This window comes from Dermacentor silvarum, chromosome 5 (assembly GCF_013339745.2).
Source record: "Dermacentor silvarum isolate Dsil-2018 chromosome 5, BIME_Dsil_1.4, whole genome shotgun sequence".
Taxonomy (NCBI): domain Eukaryota; kingdom Metazoa; phylum Arthropoda; class Arachnida; order Ixodida; family Ixodidae; genus Dermacentor; species Dermacentor silvarum.
In genome coordinates, this window is record NC_051158.1 from 45761334 (window position 1) to 45783429 (window position 22096).

Genomic DNA, 22096 nt, shown 5'->3' on the forward strand with positions numbered 1-22096 from the left:
GTGGCTCTTCCCAAAATGACCGGCAGGCTTTTGAATTTTAGTGTTTTCTCGGCACAGTTCCGTGCGTTACTTTACATCATACTTTGAACCATACCCAGTTGAACAACGAGATGCCCCTTGATATTTCAGTCTAAGACGACGTACGGGGATATATTAAGCCCCGTATATGTGGTTATTCATTGTAAAAGAAAAAAAACTTGGGTTTTACGTGCCAAAAGGTTATTCATTGTATAACAAGGATGTTATTAGGAGTAAAACATTCAAAAACGTTTTCTTTTTTTCTACGTAGCTCCGAAAAGGAAAGAAAATTAGTTTTATTTCTTGGCTACGTAAAGAAAAGTAACCTCCGAAACAGTGCCAAAAAAAACCTCGCACAGGGGAGGCAGGGCATTACTCTGGCGAATAGTTCAGCATGTACGACGTCTCGTAGATGCGTCGGAGCAGCGGGTACGTGCGCCCACACTGACCCCGGACGTCGTCGAGGTCGACGTCGACCGCTGCCACGCAGAGCAGATGCCAGTGCCTGAGCACCTTGGCTGTCTTCTCGAAGACCGTGAACTGGTCTTCGTGCGCGACCCACGAGTAGTTCTCGGCCGTGTACGCGGCGTCGTCTTCGATCCTCTTGAAACGACCGGGTGCATTGGCGCACACGTCGGAGAAAGAGGCCTTCCCGGGCCGTCCTGGAATCACGGGATCGCCTACGTCACGCTGCGACGGTGACCTGGGTAGTAGGGAAAGGGTTACCGACTACGGGGTTGGTTGGCGACCATTATCCTTGAAAATCTCAACATGTATATGTCGCGATGAGTTTGATACCTGCAAACTTCAGCTCAGGAAAGCTAACTAGTAGCACATAAAAGCGTTTTAGATACACTGGAGTCAGCTTCCGGTTGTGGAGAGCTCAGCAAAGCAATTACCAATCGGTTATTGATTAGCCAACTGTTTAGACGCAAACAACTTTTCATTGTTTCTTTTTTTTACAACTTAAGTTTTTATGGCCAGAAATAAAAAGTGAACAAGTTGCTCTAGTTTTCATGTGGAACTGTATTCGCGCATTCCAAGTTTAAACAGTGTTCAATATTTCTTAAGTATGTTTTATTCATGTCGCTTTCACAAACTCTTAGCATCATTCGACGTCTAGGAAAGCTTGAAAAACTTGGAAGACACTTAAGCGTCACCTTTAAGAGCGAAACGCGATAGCATTGAAAGATCCCTGACTGCTTCTCACACTTCCCGGCCACTGCAGTTTACGTAACCGTAATGTTTACTGGGAAACGCTGGCTGCGAACACTATGCGCGAAGGCGAGCTTTCTGGTTATTTTTGTGTTTTTTCTCCCGCACAGCGGGCGCGGCGGATGCGTGAAGGCGAGCGCCATCTGGATGGTGCTGCAAGTAACCGAACTTGCGCGCCGCTCTGTGATTGCTGGAAACGCAGCCTTTTGCGTGGGCCGATCCCGGAGGTAGTGAAACGCCGCGTCAAAAAATTACATCATTTTCAGGTCTCTGTATTCTTTCGCACTTTTACTATTTAACTCTGAGAGTATTTAATATAGAAGACATGCGTTGTCGGGGTTTTGTTTAACAACATTTGTTTGTAAGCTCTCTTTCTCAAAATTCCGAGGAATAACTTTGTCAAGAATGTAAGACAAGATATGAGCAACTTTAGTGATAGAATGGTGTGGCGATATAAACCGCATATACCGCACGTTATATTGCAAGCGTGGCACATACATGTACCTAAATATATACGGCATTCTTCAGTAACGGACAACGCGGGACGACGCTAAAACTGGATTTTCTGTGACAGGGGGCCTTAACGTTGTTCACGTTAACACGTGTTCACCTTTTCTTGAAGAGAAGCAAAAAGTAAGCAAGTGTTACACGTTTGTAAAACGTGAAGGCTCAAGCCTGCCCGCTGTGTAAGAAGACGACGACGAATGCGCGAGCAGTGGACACTAGAGCGTCTCTGTGACCACGTGACGTGTGCAGCCAGGCACGCACTAGGCACACCTTTAGTAAGCCGGAACTGTGGAGCAGCCATTAATTGCTTCAGGGAAACGTGCTCATTTCGCACCGCGGATGGCTCGTGTTGATTCCCACCCTGACCGAAATGTACTAAATTTTGTTTTCAAAGCCACTAATTTACTTTGTTTGCACGAACCTCCATGAGAAACGTGACGTTAATCCGGGCATCTTTAGATGCGTTTTTACTCTTTGCGGCGTCGACCATTTTTCGTCACAGCGCAGTTTCGCACCAAGGGCACCGCCAACATAGACACCTAAGGCTTTCGCCTTGAAAGAACACAGACCATAGGACATTTACAGGCGCGTGTGTATCATGGTAAGTCTAGCACGTGTGAACCGCGGCTATTTTTGAATGACGCTATGATGAAGTTGCGTGTAACTTGCGTTTAACTTTATCAAGAAAGAAAAAGGTGACTGATGCGTAAGAGAGCCATCTATTTTGCTTCAGGGTACTGATTTTACTTTCATGACACTTTAGGGGAGGCTCTTTTTTTTTGCATTTATCTAACTAGTTGTTGGATTTGCAGAATCTGTCTTCTTTTATATAAATCACTTGGAAGTGCGTTTGTTCGTGTAGTTTTCGGCTGTGTTGCTGGTGCTGCGCCATAGTTTTGGCGAGCAACAAGCACCAACTATTCCCACGACATGTTTGATTGTTCACCTGTCCACGAAGAGTACATTGTGCCGAAAAATAATTTGAGATAACACATTATTAGTGTGGTGAATGATTCGTTAATGAATTTTTTAGCTGACGCGTACCACAATCATCGCAACAAGGATATTATCAATTTTCTGTCAAGTTTCCCGCGCTTAAATAAGTATTTCTACGGGACAAAGTAAGCGTATCAGAAATTATACGTTGATCTTTGTGTGGCATTGGTACGCTGATTCATTGAGTGACGTCTGCTGTTTGCACATACACTTACAGATTGCGGCCTTCCTGACAGGGCTGGTTCAATCTATTTTTTTTTTTACAGAAGCGGTAGCTTAGTTGCAATGGCGTGCGGCTGATGAGTACGATGTCACGGGTTCACTCCCGTCCATGGCGGATGCATTTCAATGGCGACCGAATGCGAGGAAGCACGCGTACTGAGCACGCGTATTGCTGAGCGTTAAAGAATTCCATGAGGTCAAAATTACTCCGGTGTCCCCCTCTGTGGTGTGCCTCATAATCAGATTGTCGTTGTTGTTGTTGTTGAGTTGCATTCTTTATTCAAGACAATTTACACAAATTGTCTTGGAAGGCATAGCAGAATGCCCGCGGAAAGTGCCTGACATGACTATGTCACCCTGACATCAGCCGCAGCAGTGCTATCATTTTGATATTGTTACACATCATACAATCACAATGAGATTCATATATCAATGCAAATACAGAGAATAAAGGGAGAGCAAACAATGCGCTCTTACACGTGTATCATATTTTTGACAGTAAACACACATCATCACCAACATGAAATCTATAATACGACACATAGCATAAACCTAGCCCTCAGAAAGTAATATTGCCACAAGACGCTTCCTAAATTGTTTGGGGAGATTCTCTTCCGCAAGAAGTTCAATATACTGGGGTGTTAGTTCAGGAGTTGTGGTATTATGTTTATTTCTGTAAGCCATAATTTGTACGTGATCCGGACTTCACTATTACGTTGTTGTTTTTCGTACTTCGTATGGTGTCTGCGTGACCTGATATTTTTCTTCACTTGAAACTTGGCACTTAAAAGCCCAGAATTTATTTTTCTTCTTTTTTTAGTGTTTTTCACTTTTCTTGTTTAGCACGTTCACCGTTGACCAATCTGATATGAAAGATAGGTTGCACTGTTTTCTGCTGTTTCTATTCTATGCTATTTCTATTCTATGTTAACACATGCATATGTTATCTTTTCGAGTACAATGTAGCGCGTGTAGCTCTAACGAGCTTTTTAATCTGCGAGTCAGCGCTGCTGTGCGCGTGTTCCTTTTGATTCTCGTCTGTGACCGCACTGTGCGTAAAAAAAAAATCAAACCAAACTTGAATAAAAAAGAACATCCTCTTTTTCACATGATGTTTTGTGCGTTAATTGCTTCTTTGCCTAAATCTAGAGACTGCAAGACATGGCGATAGCGCTCGTCATTAAATTCAGAGCAAGGTCATGAAAGCACATCTTGTACGCTGCGGACACAGCAATTTCGCGTGCTTCAGGCGCACATTTTCCGAAGAAGACATCACTGTCAACGCATATATATGCCAGAGAAACAATATGCTCATTCAGAGCCATCTTTCGGCCACGAAGCAGTGATGGAAGAAATTGTGGAATCGATCCAGGAAATGCGTGCACAACATAGCTGTGCCGATATCACAAAATATGTTCAAGGAATGCATTTGAAACCAGTCTGCCTAATTCCATATCGAGTTCTGCGATTTCTTCAATTGGTTTCTTTGGTGGTTAAAGGGGGTCTACGTACATTCTTTATAAATGCACGTCGTGAAAAGTTGTCAGCAGACGTATAAACGAAGTGTTTGCTGCAAATTTATAAAAGGCTGAGTAGGAGCCGTCACTTTATAAAGATGAGAAACCACGTTGACATTGGACTTGTTAGCTCCACTCACCTACTATAAGTACAAGTATTGGCTGAGATGGTGAGCTTCGTCAGCTGCCTGCAGAAGTCATTTATATTATGACAAGCTTGGCTACCTGTGGGAGTTGTTTATACGACAAGCTGAGGGCGAGGTGCGGTACATTCTTCTGCTTTTTAGCTTTGTCGGGTGCTCAGAAAGTCCCCTCTTCTTGCCGACTGTAGAATGGATACTTTGCTAGAGAAGCACGACATAAAGTTACTCGCGTTCGGTTAATAAAGTGTGTGATAATAAGCAGGATATGTGGCCATCTATTGCACTGTCATGAGCAAAAGTAATGGAGTGTGTGCCGAAAAGCATGCCAGCGTCACCTGGTGCCAAGCCGCTCAATTAAGCTCGTGTGACATCGATTCCGGCGCAGTACACATGTGTGAATGCCATTTCGACAAAAATTATGGGAATGGACCTATACAAGCGCACTGCACCGGAATTGACGTCACACTAGCTTGAGTGTCATGGCGCAAGGTGACGTTGCATGCTTTTCGACACACACTCGCAGGGTTCCGTTACTTTTGCTCACGATTGCAGACACTCATTTGCTTCTAGGATACCTTATTTGTAACACCTAAGTTAGAAATAAAACTTCGTCGTAATTCTCGTCGACTCGTTGAACTAACTGGTGAAACGCTGCTACAAGAACGACTGGCAATAACATGCATCATGTTGGTGGTCATCCTATTTGTCCTATGCCTGCGTGCTTCTTTCGACTTGTCGTCCACGTGTAGCTAAAGTGTAGACATACCACTGCACACGCGTAAAGTGACAGCTGCAGCTGACATACCTTAGCGTGAAGGCCGTTCCTGAGAGGGAGATTGTGAAGCACGTCTTCTTCCCGAGGGTGTCCTCCAGTTCTTCCAAGATACCCATGACCGTGTGGTGGTTGGAGCGACGGTGCGTCAAGCCGGCGTAGTCCAGCGGAGCGACCAGCTGCGTCGTGCCCGAGGACTCGTCCAAGAGGCCGTGGGTCTTCAAGAGGATCCGGTCCAGGGTGAGCAACAGCTCCTCGTGCAAGAGCACCGTCACCCCGTACGGCATCATGGCGGACAGGGTGAGGTTGGCCCAGCGGCGGTCTGCCTTTGCCCAGGCGAAGAAGGCCACGACTTCGCCGGCGGCGTCGAGGTCCCCCAGGAAGGCATCGTCGTCGAACTCGAAGTTGAGGCCGTCGATGCCGCGCTGCTCAAGCCAAGCGAACAGCGAGTCGAGCAACTCGGTGCCGTCGCCTGGCATTTTCTTCGCCGCGTAGCCTTCAACGAACACGTTGGCGACGACCTTCCAGTGAGGATAGAGGGCGTCGCGGACGCGGATAATCTGGCGAAGTATGGCGTCGTCCGTGGCGTCGGCCAGCAGGCGAAGCGTGCCGTTTTCGAAGGTCAGGCCGTTGTACACGATCTCGTTGCAGTAGAAGCCGGGGAAGTTGCGCAGGATCAGCGTGTCCGGAGGTGGCCTTTGCAATGGGAGAAAAAATGTCACAGTTTCACCCTAAGGGTGAAGCAATGAATGCGACAGCAACACAGCAATGTCATACGAAGTAAGGTGAGCGGCTTTGGTAGCAATATGAATTGTAGTAAACATGAGCTGATTAAGTAAGCAGGTGTGCTGCGGCGTACGTAGACCGATATGAAGAGAGACTCGATGACCACGAGAAGGCGCGTGTGAAACGATGGTGTTGATGAGAGGCGCTTCCCGTGGGCAGCGCGTGCGAAGGGACACACCTGTAGCGCTGCACTGCCGATCCGGGCAGCATTGCATGTGTAGCGTGCGTTGGAAAATGTGGCCCGACTATTACTAACTGAATGAACAAGCGTGGTGTGAGCGCGCACAAACAAACATGAATAGATCACACTGAATGACTGCAGACAACGACTGTCAAAACGCTGGCAGCAAGCACATACGCCGCAGCGGCGAAGGTACGTGCGGTCTATCGCTTCAACAGAAACTGAGCGGCGAATGCACGGCGCATAAAGGTCAGAGCCGTGTGGAGATAAGAGACGGTGCGGGCGGCGAGCGACTAGCGCGGTTGTTGGCAGAGTAGAAGTGCCCCCCCCCCCCCGCTCCGCTGGCTTCCCGCTTCCTTGCTTGCGCGTGGGAGATTGAGTGCATGCGTTCGCTCTCCCTGATAGCACGCATTCCCGTTCCCGCACGCTTCCGCTCGGGCATACGGCGCGCGGCGAAGATTTTATCTATAGGGAACCTCACGGCGACGGCGACGGCGACGACGACGGCGACGCCGATTGCCGAAATCCGGTTGAAGTGTCCATATAATTGCTATCGAAATAAAATGCAAACGGTGAGCTGGACAGATACACGGACTAAGAATGGAAAAAAGCGAATCGCTAGCCTGCGCATGTAATCTCGGTGGGTGAACCTTACTGGGACAGTAATAAGAAGCATGATTACTGGGTTCACTGTGCACCGTCCGTCGGTCCATTTTTACCGTTGATCCATCGTCTCCGAAATTTTGTTATCGTGTCATAGTACCAAACTTTGTCTTAGCGAAAAAATAGTTCAAACGTGGGACGTTGGCTGAAAGAGGGGCGCATGACTGACTACCAGATGACGTCTTCTTGCGGCGGCCATGAATTATCAGTAATCTAATTTAATAAAACAGATTTCTTATTATAAGATTTAAATGATGTGACCCTGCTTTCTTCGCGAATTGTTCTTCCAGCGCGGCGTACACTATATAGGTGGTCGAGTAGCCGTCATATTCACTTCGATAACTACCTAAAATTAGTTCACAAACTTTTGAATTTTTAGAGATAACGTCCACGTTGCCACGGCCGTATTGCAGGAGGGCACCGCGGTAGGCAAAATCATTTTGTGTAATTTTAAAAACAATGTCAATTGTTAAAATATTCTTCCACAAACATTATGCGCATCCCACGCACTGTGGGAATCGACGTAAGGGAAGCTTTCATTGCAGTTTGCAGTGATTGACGATAATTACCGGGGTTGTTGACGGCCAATGTTTAAGTTGTGTAGCTTTTAGTGCAATACGAGAGTGGTGAGTTGATGTTAAACGTTACCTAGCGCGCACCACTGCTGTTTGTCTGTCCAGTACGCCGAACACACAGGGAGATGCGTTTCCTTGAGGCGTTGTTGCTGGCCATTGTTCATAGCTTCCGAGAAAGTTAGCATTGTCATTGCCCCACATTGTGACAGAACTATTAAACTTAAAACGAACTATGGGGTTTTGTGTGCCAAACCTACAATATGATTATGAGGCACGCCGTAGCGGGGGACTCCGTAATAATGTTGACCCACCTGGGGTTCTTTAACGCGCACCTAAATACAAGTACACGAGTGTTCTTGCATTCCGCCCCCGTCGAAATTCGGCCGCTGCTTGTTTGTATCCAACCCGTGACCACGAGCAACACCATAACCAATAAGCTATCGCGGCGGGCACAGAAATGTTGATTTGCCATCTTGACGCTGCGGTGCTTTTTTTTTTGTGCGTGCGTGTGTGTGTGTGTGTGTGTGTGTGTGTGTGTGTGCGTGCGTGCGTGCGTGCGTGCGTGCGTGCGTGCGTGCGTGCGTGCGTGCGTGTGTGTGTGTGTGTGTGTGTGTGTGTGTGTGTGTGTGTGTGTGTGTGTGTGTGTGTGTGTGTGTGTGTGTGTGTGTGTGTGTGTGTGTGTGTGTGTGTGTGTGTGTGTGTGTGTGTGCGCGCGCGCGTGTGGGTGTGTGTGTGTGTGTGTGTGTGTGTGTGTGTGTGTGTGTGTGTGTGTGTGTGTGTGTGTGTGTGTGCGCGTGTGTGTGCGTGCGTGCGTGCGTGCGTGCGTGCGTGCGTGCCTTTGCAACTGCATTGCCAGCGTCAGTTGTCCGCTAAAAGGCATGTAAAAAGGCTTGGGCATAGCGAAATAATTGCGTCGGATATTGTGAAGCTTCGGCAGTTGCTTGGGTAGATTTCAGGTAATGACAAAACAGGCCCATAGGACATTGGAAAGGTGCGATAACTCCATCATACCGCTTCTGTGTCGCTGATGTATGACTTAATTGCTTGAAGTGGCATACATCTGGGAAAGTATTTTGTTTCTTCACATTGAGTACACGTCTGTCTCCGCGAGTGTGGCCAATTTGTGATGGACAGCATGTGTGTACCTGAGGAATCCCTCCCGGTTGAGGAAGCACAGGATGGGCCTAGGGCTGGGGATGAGCCTTCGCCACTCGTCGGCCGTCCAAGGGTCAAGCGGCTCGTCGGCGTCCGGCAAAAACGCGGCGGTGGGCGCCTCGGAAATCCCCGCGCGGCGGCCCCTGACGCCGCCAAACGAGGCGACACCTACGCTGGCGACGATGGCACACGTGGCCAGCACAACGATGCCGCCGAGCAAGTTGACCTGCGAAAGACCAAAGGAGAAGAACGTGTAATGGCGACGAGCAAGTTTGCGGCTGCGGCTGAGACGAAGAATTTCTGTGCACGGAATCGAATAGAGCGTTCATTCATTCACGGACAGTCCGTCGCAAATTACTGTCCGCAACAGAAAAAAATGTCGCAGGTTCGCCCGAAAGGCGAAGCATCGATTGCGATAGGAAATTAGAAGACAACTATACGAAGTGAGAATGTTAGTTTTATCGGTCGTATAAACTTGTAAACATTCACTTACGAACTAAATTAACAAGCACGGTGTCACGCATGCACAGACAAACATGAACACTTCTCGTTCAATGACCGCGGGAACTCACTGTCAAAACGCTTGAGTGAGGAGGCGCCGCAGCAGCCGCGAGCGAATTGACGTTCGTGCCGTCTCTCGCTTCAACGCGAACTAAACGACGAAAGCACAGCGCATGCGAAGCTACCGGCACTAGTTGCACTTTTTCCACGTCGCAGATCGCTTTCAAGACACGGCGCCCGCGCGGCGGCGCCGTAAGCAGCCGCCGCCTCGCCGCTGAAGTAGAACGCCCCTTCCCCCCTCCCTCGCCCCCCCCCCCCCCCGTGCTTTGTGCCTGACAGAGGACAGCGCGCTTCCGCCCAGCTTTCTCCCTCGCGCGCGAGAGAGATTGAGCCGCGATCGTCGACCACGGTGTAAACACAATAATACACCGTGTCGTCGATTGACTGACCTTCGCAATATTTCACTCGCACGTACAGCGAACGTCGCACGGTGACAATATTACCATGTTTGGACTTTATACGGAACCCTACAGCGACGTCCACGATCACGGCTACGACAAAAATGCGCTTGGAGTGTCCATATAATTTCTATTGCCATAAAACACCACTGCACCATGTCGCCCTACTAGAAACGAGCCGGCAGATGGCTCCACACACGCACGTCATGTAACGTCGTGTAAAGCCCCTTTGACGTCGTGGTAGCCTCAGATTGCTATCTCGTTGTAAATTTAGCAGCCATGCCACCAAGTTTCTTCTGGTAACGTGAAAAACCCCAGCAAACGTTGCAGCCAGGAATAAATCGTCATTCTGCATGCGAAAGTTCAATAGCCTTATGTCATATCGCTGTAGAAGCGGCGTAACAATGGTTCGGCGTCTATGATACGGACAGGACTTTATATTTGCAGATCTTTCTGAATTCCACCGTTTAGCTTTTTGTCACATTCGCGTACAGGTGCTGTCCAACACCCGACGTCTATGACGTATTTCCGGCACCAAAAATCACCGTCGCATTCAACCAGGAAAACATAGCCTTTAAGATCCACTTTTAATCCAGAGGGCGCCACCCTACGGAGCGTAGATTTGGACCGGGAAATAAATATATATTTTGTTTCAGAATATACGAACATTCTTTTATCTTCAACGTTCTGTGTTGCGTTCCTTTGACCATAATACTCTGCATTCCTTTTCCCTTTGTTCCCTCTCTCCGCCGTCGACCCACCTGCTACAGCATCAAACTCTGTCTGACTCCACAAAGAAGGATTCGCTTAAGAATTTGGAACGGAACTCGAAGCTGGGAACAGCGAACAAGACAAGCACCACCGTAGTCGTCGAAAAAAAAAAATGCTCTTTGTACTAATTTTCGCCCAGCTTTGATGATGATACCAGCACATTTATTACCTAGAACCAATGCCGTGGTAATGAGGGTGCTCGATGTAGTACAGCGCCCGACAGCGAGTTCTTATGTTACTTATTTTTCTTTATAGCAAAACAAAGCTCGCCGTCCAGTGTGCCGAATTCTGCAGCGGTAACGACGGAAACGTCGTGAATTTTTTCCGGAATAATCTTTTTTTTTTTTTGTCTGTCGGTACAATCGCTTTTTTGTAGCCTTATGATGAAAACAGTGATAAGTGTAACGGCCAGCGACTGTATACCGGCCTGAGAAAGAAGCCGACAAGTGTGGCACCAGCCGTGAGAAGTTATTCTTTCGTTTCAGAAGCCAATTTTTCACCTCGTTAATGCTTCCTGAACCGTGAAATTGTTTCTATACAACAATGTACACGTACGTTTTCCATTTCTTGTCTGACTTCATTGGAAGTATTCAAGTGAAGTATCGAGCTTTTTAGTGAATAAAACGTAGCCTTTCATTACGCCTGCATTTACACCTACCGGTAGTAAGTGGTAGAAACTGACAGCAGTGATCTTGTAGCACTGCCAGCACTATTTTTGCAACAGAGCGACTATTATATTGACTCTCACACGGAGACAACAGAACACGGTAAGACTCATTCTCAAACTTGCAATATACGCTCTATCATACAATCCACTGTTCCACCGACCACTCGTTGCCGCGAAGGCAGCGCCGCTTGCCAACGTGAACTTTCTCTACATCGTAATACACACTTCTGGAGGTCGCGAAAGCCAGCGCGTGGGTGACGCGGGGGGGCGGTCAGGGCTTCAAGTATCCCTTCAGTGGAGGGGGAGCCCTCATTGGGCGGCGACCAGTATATTGTTACGTAGGAAGACGCAGACGAAAAGCTATATACAAGTATATTTACAAAGAAATGCGCCGCACTTGGCCAAGAAGCCACAGCCCGCAGTAGCCTCTGATCTTCGTCGTCGTCTTCACACTGCTCGCCTCTTCGTCAAGGCAAATACTGTTCCGTAGCACTACCCCCGGCGGCAAAAGCACCGTCCCGGAGCGATTAAAGGCCGGACTCTGAAGCAGTGTAGTAGGCCTTGAGCCTACTGACGTGCACGACATCACTAGATGCCAGAGTAGACGGCGAGGTCGAACTCACAGGTTCAATTTCATACGTCACAGGCGTCACCTGGCGCAGCACGCGGTAGGGCCCAGTGTATCGCGAAAGGAGCTTCTCTGAAAGCCCGATGTGACGAGAGGGCGACCACAGGAGCACGAGCGCACCAGGCGAAAACTGCACGTCACGGTGGCGGGCGTTGTACTGATGCTGCTGAGTAACGGTTTGCGAGGCCGTCAGTCGAGCACGGGCAAGCTGGCGTGCATGGTCGGCGAGGGCGATGGCGTCGCGCGCATACTCGCTTGTTGAGATCGCAGCAGGAGGAAGTGCCGTATCAAGGGGCAAGGTCGGTTCGCGACCGTACAGTAAATAAAATGGAGAAAATCCGGCGGTGTCGTGCCGGGAAGAATTGTACGCAAATGTGACGTAAGGAAGGGCAACGTCCCAGTCGTGGTGGTCCTTGGAAACGTACTTCGACAGCATATCGGTAAGGGTACGGTTTAACCGCTCCGTCAGGCCATTCGTTTGAGGATAGTATGAGGTAGTCAGCTTGTGTTGAGTGGAGCAGGAACGCACAATGTCGGCGATAACTTTCGACAGGAAGTTGCGACCACGGTCAGTAAGCAGCTGTCGCGGGGCGCCATGAACCAAGATAATGTCACGCAAGAGAAAGTCCGCGACGTCAGTGGCGCAACTGGTAGGGAGAGCCCGCGTGATAGCGTATCGGGTGGCGTAATCAGTTGCGACGGCTACCCATTTGTTCCCCGAAGATGACGTGGGAAAGGGGCCGAGGAGGTCTAATCCAACACGAAAGAACGGTTCCACAGGGACGGTGATCGGCTGGAGATGACCAGCAGGTAGCACCTGAGGTGTTTTCCGACGCTGGCAGGGATCACAGGCAGCAACATAGCGTCGGACGGAGCGAGCGAGACCAGGCCAATAGAAGCGGCGCCGGACGCGGTCGTACGTGCGGGTTACCCCAAGATGGCCTGCAGTGGGTGCGTCATGCATCTCAAAGAGCACAGTTCGTCGTAGATGTTTTGGCACGACAAGAAGATCAGATCCATCAGGGACGAAGTTCCTTCGGTACAGAATGTCGCCGTGGAGGACATATCGGCGAACGGAGGCGTCGGTAGGTGTAGAGCGCAGACGCTCGATGAGTGCTCGCAGCGATAGGTCCCGGTACTGCTCATCGGCGATGTTAGCGAAGTCAGACACAGAGAAAATGCCGTTGGCGTTACTACTGTCGGCGTCGTCAGGCTTGTCTACCGGGTAGCGAGACAGGCAGTCAGCATCCTTGTGTAGTCGGCCGGATTTGTAGGTAACAGTATACGAATATTCTTGGAGGCGTAAGGCCCAGCGACCAAGTCTTCCTGTAGGATCTTTCAGTGAGCATAACCAGCAAAGCGCGTGGTGGTCTGTAACAACGGAAAAGGGCCTGCCATAGAAGTATGGACGGAACTTCGCAACCGCCCAAACTAGGGCCAGACACTCACGCTCAGTGATGGAATAGTTGCGCTCGGAGGGTGAAAGGAGCCTGCTGGCGTAAGCGATAACACGGTCGCTGCCGCGCTGGCGTTGTGCCAGTACCGCGCCAATTCCGTGGCCGCTGGCATCAGTACGGACTTCGGTAGGCGCAGAAGGATCGAAGTGGGCCAGAACGGGAGGCGTTGTGAGGAGGTCGATTAGATGCGAGAACGCAGAGGCCTCGTTATCGCCCCACTGGAAAGGAGTGTCTTTTTTCAAAAGCTCTGTTAGTGGTCGTGCTATTGCCGCGAAATTTTTCACGAAACGGTGGAAGTACGAACACAGGCCGACGAAGCTCCGCACATCTTTGACACACTTCGGAACAGGGAAGTGCGTAACAGCATGGATCTTGCCTGGGTCCGGTTGCACTCCGTGCGCGTCAACGAGATGTCCAAGGACAGTAATCTGGCGACGGCCGAATTGGCACTTCGATGCGTTGAGTTATAGACCGGCTCGACGAAAAACGTCCAGGACTGCTGAGAGGCGCTCCAAGTGTGTAGCGAACGTTGGGGAGAATACTATAACGTCGTCTAAGTAGCACAGGCACGTGGACCATTTGAAGCCATGAAGAAGGGAGTCCATCATGCGTTCAAAAGTGGCAGGAGCATTACATAGACCGAAAGGCATCACTTTAAATTGATAAAGACCGTCGGGTGTTACAAAAGCAGTCTTCTCGCGGTCTAGATCGTCCACGGCAATCTGCCAGTAGCCGGAGCGAAGGTCAATAGAGGAGAAATAGCGAGCACCGTGGAGGCAGTCAAGGGCGTCATCAATCCGAGGTAGGGGATACACGTCCTTTTTGGTAACCCTGTTCAGGTGCCGATAATCCACGCAAAAGCGCCATGAGCCATCCTTCTTCTTTACAAGTACAACAGGTGACGCCCATGGACTACACGACGGTTCAATAATGTTCTTGGCAAGCATTTTGCGAACTTCAGCGTGAATAACTAGACGCTCAGCCGGGGACACTCGATACGGGCGGCGATGAATAGGAGGGGCATCGCCGGTATTAATGCGATGTTTAACAGCTGTAGTTTGGGCCAAGGGACGATCGTTAAAGTCAAAAATATCGTGATAGGATAACAAAACGCGGTAGAGCTCACGAGCGTGCTCGGGCGGCATGTCGGGCGCAATCATTTTCTGTAAGCCGGCAATGGCACAAGTTGCCGACTGCGATGGTAGAGGAGGATCGGCTGAATTGTCGTCTACTGCAATAGATGCTACTGAGTGATCCTCGAATGAGCAAAGCTGGGCCAGAGACATCCCGCGTGGCAGCACTTGTGCCGTCAAGCCAAAATTGACCACGGGCAGGCAGACGCAATTCGCCGTAATAGATAAAACTGTATGAGGCACTGTGATCCCGTGTGTAAGCAGGACGTCTTGCATGGGAGCCGCGATGTAGTGACCGTCGGGCACTGGTGGGGATGACACTAAGTCAACGTAGGTCAGTGCCGAAGGTGGCAAGCGAACGAAGTCGACGGAACTGAGGCGACTAGGGTGTGGTTCAGAGGGATCCAGAACAGGCAGGTCAAGGCGGAGAGTACTGGCGGAACAGTCGATGAGAGCAGAATGCGCGGAGAGGAAGTCCAAGCCGAGGATGATGTCGTGGGGACAGTGGGCGATGACTGTGAATAGCACGATAGTGGAGCGATCGGCGAAGGAGACGCGGGCGGCACACATACCAATTACGGGGGCTGTTCCGCCATCGGCGACACGGACAACAGGCGTCGTGGGGGGTGTGAGTATCTTCTTCAGCCGGTTACGAAGGTCAGCACTCATTACGGATACATGCGCCCCAGTGTCTATAAGAGCAGATACAGAAACACCGTCGACTTGCACGTCAAGAAGGTTCAGACGAGTGGGCAACGTCAGTAGAGGATTTGGCGGCGTATGGAGCAATGCAGCGTCACCTCGAGGCGCTGCATCGTCTAGTTTTCCGGCTGGGAGCGGCGTCCGAAGGGAGTCGGCGAATAGGAGCGACGGGGCTGAGGAGAGCGAGATTGTCGTCGTTGGGGCGAAGGCGAACGAGAATAGGGGCGGTTCGGCGCAGGAGAATCAGTGGCGGCATTATCGGAGCGTGCTGCATAGGGTCGAGAAGGGCCACCTGGGCGAGAGTAGGCAGTATAAGTAGACCGGGTCGGGGAACTCCAACGACTGCGACAGTGGCGAGAAATGTGCCCGATTCTACGGCAGTGAAAACAAATGGGCTTGTCGTCAGCAGTGCGCCATTCAGATGGGTTGCGGAAACGTGGTGGGCAATAAGATGTGGGACGGGGCGTAATCGAAGAAGCCGGATGGGTATCAGGGCGATGGGCCGAGCAGACGGTGTGAAGACCCATGTTCGCGAACTCCTGGCGGACAACTGCCTGGATCAGGGAAACCGTGACTGCAGGTGCGTTGGAGGAGCTGGAGTTGAAGGCAGCCGGATAGGCGGCCTCAATCTCACGCCGGACGATCCTGGTAACATCACCAGTGTTGTTGGGACGAGGAGCGTCGGCACAGGAAGATGTCGCTGGGGTGTTGGGCAGACGGGCAAACGGCTGGTCGATACGTCGGCTTTTAGCGAGTTCCAGGCGGCGACACTCTTTTATAACTGCATCCACGGTCGCCACGTTGTTGAATACGAGCAAGTTGAAGGCGTCATCGGCAATGCCTTTGAGGATGTGGGAAACCTTGTCTGGCTCAGTCATGTGTGCGTCAACTTTGCGGCACAGAGCCAAGACGTCTTGGATGTATGTGACGTAGGGCTCTGTGGACGTCTGCACACGGCCGGATAACGCCCTCTGCGCGGCAAGTTGGTGACCGTAGGGGTTTCCGAACAAGTCTCGGAGCTTTTGCTTAAGCGAATCCCAACTGGTGATCTCCTCTTCGTGTGTCCGAAACCAAACTCGAGGTGTGCCACCGAGGTAAAAGAGTGCGTTGGCGAGCATGATAGTAGGGTCCCACCGGTTATTGCGGCTGACGTGTTCGTACAGGCTGATCCAGTCGTCGACGTCTTCACCATCTTTGCCCGAGAATACGCCAGGATCGCGGGAAGCGGGGAGAGCGATGTAGGTCGTCGAAGTGGCAGCAGGTGTCGGAGCTGGCTGAGTCGAGCTGTCGTCGGCGGGAGCCATGACGGAAGACTCGACGTACCGTCCACTGCGAAGCTCCGTGACGAGGTACAGGGAACGTCCACCTCCACCAGATATGTTACGTAGGAAGACGCAGACGAAAAGCTATATACAAGTATATTTACAAAGAAATGCGCCGCACTTGGCCAAGAAGCCACAGCCCGCAGTAGCCTCTGATCTTCGTCGTCGTCTTCACACTGCTCGCCTCTTCGTCAAGGCAAATACTGTTCCGTAGCAATATGCACGCACACTCACACACGCTCATTATATATATACTACAAGCAGGAATAAGCAAACAATAAGAATAAAAGCCACCTTCATGTAGTGAAGCCAACTTTCTCTAGAAATAAACAAATTTTTATGGGTGTTCTGCAAATAAATATATGTATTATTCAGAGTGTATTTCAGCCACTTATTTAATGTGCCGATTCAATCAAGCATTTACGAAAAATTGGCATTTGGGAACCATTTTATAACTCGGGAGGTAAAGGGTACGAGATATGTGAACTCAAAGCAAATAAGTCGTGCAACAGAGAATAAGTTACCATGCTTCGTTGACAAGTTCACGCACTACAACAATATACATGTATTTCATGGTATCGCACCTGCTTAGCTACAAAAGTATACAATGTACATACGTCTTTGGTAAAACACAGCACTCATAATTCACAGCTAAATGAATGAAAATAACTGGCAACCCAGAGTAACCAAGGTGAACCTTCACTAATTCGTGAGCAAGTAGCTTCACGTTCAAGTGACTCATGAAACAGTATCCTGTGGCAAGAATCTTAGTCGAACAAGGGTGGTGACCGTCATGTGCAGTGCATCGGTGAAATGCACGCAGCATTACGACAATACCTACTTTCTTGTTATTGCTCATGCCACGTCGACTGATTAATCGCGATTAAATCATTAGTAGAAAAATTGGAGAGTTTGCAATTGCCCCGCACAAGGCACTACTAGTAATAAAATCACCTCCAGCGCTTGTCGAGTGGGTTCCGCATTACTGCAGTTGACCTTCCAGGGGGGAGGCAAGCCCCTGCTTAAGGAATGCAGGACCGCCCCCCCCCCCCCCCCCCTGTCTTTGAGCACTGGGCGTGATTCACAGCAGCCGCCGGCGACAGGCCTTCCAGACAACATGCGCTATTCTGGAGCCATCTCGTAGCCATCGTCGCAGTACTACGCTTTACTTCTCACCATACCCTCCTCCGCCGCTTTCCTCCTCGCGTCTTTCATTCCCTGCTGCGCTCCGCGTTCGCTTTCATCTTTCACTGTGCTCGTTCGCTTGGTTACGCCGACGCCGACGCTCGTCGCAGGAACGGGCGTCCCCTATGAGCTGCGCTCTAGAAAAACTCACAACGCGGATGTCTGTTCGTTACTGCCCTGGTGGCACAATGTCGACCCCTTCCGATTCAAACGAGAGATTCGCGGCATTGGGCGTACTCACCAGGTAGTTCGGCACTAGCACCTTTTCGCCCTTGTTGGTCACCTCGAAGTCCAGAGGATTGCCGTAGTTCTCGAAGTACATCGGGTCCCGCATGTTTACTCCTGGTTCGCTTGGGGGAAAAGCTGTTATTTGACGAGGCCAACGGTCGTGTTGTTATTCCTCGTTTTCTTCTCCCTTCGTGACCACAGAGCCTGCCGCACGCTATGCCCCACGCAGCTTTCATGATGATCAACTTTAAATATGGCGCATGCCCACTACGTGGTGTACGCCGAAAACCACGTGACAAGAGTAATCCTAAAAACGCCTAATATCTGTTTAAAATAGATCGAGAACGATGTGCAGATAGAGCAAGATCGTGTGTAACTGAGAAAACTCCAAAGAAATAAAGTATCAAAAGGGCGAATGGTGAGCTACAGAGAAGTAGCTTGCAGACAGGAAATATTTGTACTAGAACTATTTGAAACTTCGATGTTGGTAGCCATGATACGTCCTTTCCAGACATATTCATCCTACGCGGATGTGATAAAGGGCGCAGGGTGCGAATCGCACGTGCGAGTCGTTATGATTTTTGTCGCTTCGCCATGGTGTCGTCGTCAGGCTGTTTTTTTTTTTTTTAATTTTTCTCAACAGTGTCATTCTTGCCGTAAGGCCAACTATACCGCTGTTTCAATTGTCACTTCAATCTTATCGAATAGCCAATTCTTTATCTCGGAAAGATATTTCACGTTTTCTTTATATCTGCCCATTTCCTTGAAGTGTATATGCAACCTTATTCGAATATCAACTCTCAAGCGCTGGGGTGTTTAATTCCACTTATTATACTGAAGGCTGAAGCAGTTCCAATTCAGCCCTAAGTTAAAGGCAACTCAGCTAAGAGCATGCGAAAGAGCATTTCACAATTGTTTAACTATGTGGCATTTTACTCGCTATACATAAGTGGGCCTCACCATTTTAGTAAAACAGCACTTTGTTGAAAAATCTGCAAGAGCAAACGCAGAACCTCTGAAACTTCCTCTTCCTAAAGAGAATTAACACTTCAAGTCCTTTAAACTTAGACTTCTTGCTGTGCTCACGTCAAACCTATGTTTATCGGATACCGGAGTGAGCCCCCACTAGTTTTTAATGAGAAACATTCTTTGCGAACTTCAGACACTTTGAGTGTATCTGTCTGTCTATCTATATATCTATCAAACCTCCTACGCCGGCGGGGCTAGCAGTGCCTACTAACTTGAGCTGCTGGTTATATGCTCATGTTCGCGTTGCCGGCGTGGTCGCGGCATCGTAGTCATTAGAGCTTCGTCATCCGACTTTCGCCTTTGATTCTTGCGGACTACCTGCGCCGAGACAGATCACGCCCGTAAGAAGATCCGGGTATGTCGGCTGCTGAACACTGGGCGGTGGCTGTCTCCACACGAACAGCGCTTCAAAAGCAAGTTTCCACCCCGTGCACGCCAACTGGCTCCTCACGCTCACAAAGAATCTCTTAGAAGACCACAGCTTCGTCGAGAAATGTGCCAACTCGGACATTACGCTCCTCAGAGGTTTACTTGAACAGCTGGAGGATGGCGTACTACTGGGGTACTACTTGGCGCAGAGGAAGTGGAACGTGTTCGCAATGATCGAGCAGTTAGGCAAGACCACGTTCTTTCTAACCCTCAGCATGTCCGAACTCCACAATGAGCGCCTGCTCCAAGTCACAGAGCCAAAAGTCATAGAGTCAAAGAGCAAGTCGAGGCGCGCCACCGCAGGGTCGATGCCGTAGCCGGTTACCTGAGAAATTCTTCGCATGACTTCGATTCCCACAGCCCGTGGGATATGCATAATGTTTGTCCCTCAACCGCGATCACTGCCCAGTGCCAGAAACACTTGAGCACATATTTTGCTCATGCCCAGCGTACGCGCGAGAACGGCAGAGCCTCATTTCAACTATTCAGCGAGTAACTAAAAGACCAATGTCTCACGAGATTGTCTTAGGTCCTTGGCCTGACGCCAACAGCGCAGCTGTGGTCATTGAAGCGACGGTAGCCTTCCTTCAAGCCACTGGACTCCATGCACGGCTATAGTGTGACCTCAACGGGATGGGCATATACATACGCACCTCCTAATCTTATCATCATCATTCATCGCTCTTTTTATCCCCTCCCCCTTCCCCAGTGTAGAGTAGCAGGCCAGAGCAAACTGACGCTCAAGCCGACCTCTCTGCCTTTCTTCAAATAAACCTCTCTCTCTCTCTCTTGTCCCTCAAGTTTTTCGTTCTATGCGAAACCATAACCTAATGATCAGGGTAACTACAAATACAATGTACGTCTAAAGAGGCGCGGAATGATCACGTTGGGTGCAGAAAACTCTGTGTTCGCCCTGACCTCCACCCCTCTCCCCCCATGTTCTGGGGTAATGAACATAAATTGTTGCTATATGAATGTTTTACGATGTCTCCTGCATTCAACAGGCTGGAGTGAAAAGCAGAGGAAGAAAGAAAAATTCGGCGTAATCCATTTCACAATGACTGTGGACGGTAAGGCGTTTAGCATTGAATCAATATAGCTACACAACGCATTGCCGCCGTCGAAACGAGTTATGAATAAGGCATGTACTGCAGCGAGACTCCTCTTTCGCACTTCCCTAAAACAGTCAGAGTCATCTGGCTCCGGCTGGTAAATCTGGCTGCGGCCAGTTTTACCATGCATTCACACTGTGGACAATGACTCTAGGCTTTCGTTTATGGGCCTTAACTTTAGTTGGGGGCGTTGTTCTTCTGACTTAACCACCACAGGAAAACCTGAACTGCATGTGCCTCGTTTCTTAGGCTGCTTCAACTGAGGCCATTTTCATTGTGCACTCCAGTCCCACAAGGAAACCTGGACTGCATGTACTTCGTTTCATTGCCTTGGCTTTAGTTGTGGTCATTGTTCCAGTGCACTCCATCCCAACAGCACCAACAGTAAAGCCTGACCTGCATGTAATTCGTTACTTGACCTTAGCTTTAATTGGGGTCATTGTTTCTGGGCATTCCATTTCCGCAATAAAACCTTAACTGCGTGTACGTCCCTTCATGGCCTTAGCTTTAGTTGTGGTCCCTGCGCATTCCATACCCACAAGTAAAGTTGAACTATAAGTACTTCGTTTTATGGTCTTAGCTTTAGTTGGAGCAATTGTTCCTGAGCACTCCATCCCAACAGGAAAACTTAAAACTGCATGTACTTCGTTTCATTGTGTTAGTATTAGTTCGGGTCATTCTTCTGGTGCACTCTATCCACACAAGAAAACCTTAACTGCAAGTACTTCGTTTCTTGACCTTAGCTTTAGATGGAGTAATTATTCCTGTGCACTCCATCTGCACAGAAAAGCCTGAACTGCATGTACTTCGTTTCTAAGGCTGTTTAAATTGGGGACATTGTTACTGTGCACTCAAGCCCCACAAGAAATCCTGAACAGGGTGCACTTCGCTTCATGGTCTTAGATTTAGTTGGGGCCCCTGTTCCTGTGCCCTCCATCCTACAGGAAAATCTAAACTGCATACACTTCGTCCTATGACTTTATTTTTAGTTGTGGTCATTGTTCCTGTGAACTCCGTCCCCACAATAAAACCTGAACTACAAGTACTTCGTTTTATGGTCTTAGTTTTAGTTGGTGCTATGGTTCCAGTGCACTCCATCCCAACAGGAAAACCTAAACTTCATGTACTTCGTTTTATGGTCTTAGATTTAGTTCGGGTCATTGTTCCTGTGCCCTCCGTACCCACAAGAAAACCTGAACTACAAGTACTTCTTTTTATGGTCTTAATTTTAGTTAGATGCCCTTGTACGTGTGCACTCCATCCCAACATGAAAACCTCTACTGCATGTACTTCGTTTCATGGTCTCAGCTTTAGTTGGGGCCATTGTTCCCGTGCACTACACCCCGACAAGAAAAACGTGAACTACATGTAATTCGTTTCTTGGCCTTAGTTTTAGTTGGAGCCATTGTTCCTGAGCATTACATCCCAATAGGAAAACCTAAACTGCATGTACGTCGTTTCGTGGTCTTAGATTTAGTTCGGGTCATTGTTCATGCGCACTCTACCCACACCAGAAGACCAGAACAGCAAGTACTTCGTTTCTTAACCTTAGCTTTAGCTGGGGTCATTGTTTCTGTACACTACATCTGCAGAGAAAAGCCTGAAATGCATGTACTTCGTTTCTTAGGCTGTTTAAATTGCTGTCATTGTAATTGTGCACTCCAGCCCCAGAAGAAAACCTGAACTGTATGTACTTCGTTTCATGGTCTTAGTTTTCGTTGTCG

General features: G+C 49.2%; 1 protein-coding gene across 1 annotated transcript; it reads right to left on the reverse strand.

Annotated features, from left to right (window-relative positions):
- Window positions 1-365: 365 nt before the first annotated feature.
- Window positions 366-17908, reverse strand: LOC119452388 (uncharacterized). Its single transcript, XM_037714578.2, has 4 exons — window positions 17816-17908; window positions 8741-8976; window positions 5424-6086; window positions 366-721 (listed from the first exon to the last, which is right to left on the reverse strand). Exons 1-4 carry the CDS (start codon window positions 17906-17908, stop codon window positions 391-393), a joined length of 1323 nt encoding a protein of 440 aa, XP_037570506.1. The 3' UTR covers window positions 366-390.
- Between the last annotated feature and the right edge of the window lie 4188 nt (window positions 17909-22096).

Bases quoted from the DNA above. Each gene is read 5' to 3' on its own strand.
- LOC119452388 (XM_037714578.2), bottom strand. From the start codon at position 17,908: ATGCGGGACCCGATGTACTTCGAGAACTACGGCAATCCTCTGGACTTC. The intron at 8,977-17,815 runs GTGAGTACGCCC...GGTCTTTCGCAG, and splicing joins TGCTAGTGCCGAACTACCTG to GTCAACTTGCTCGGCGGCAT. The intron at 722-5,423 runs GTATGTCAGCTG...CCTACTACCCAG, and splicing joins GGAACGGCCTTCACGCTAAG to GTCACCGTCGCAGCGTGACG.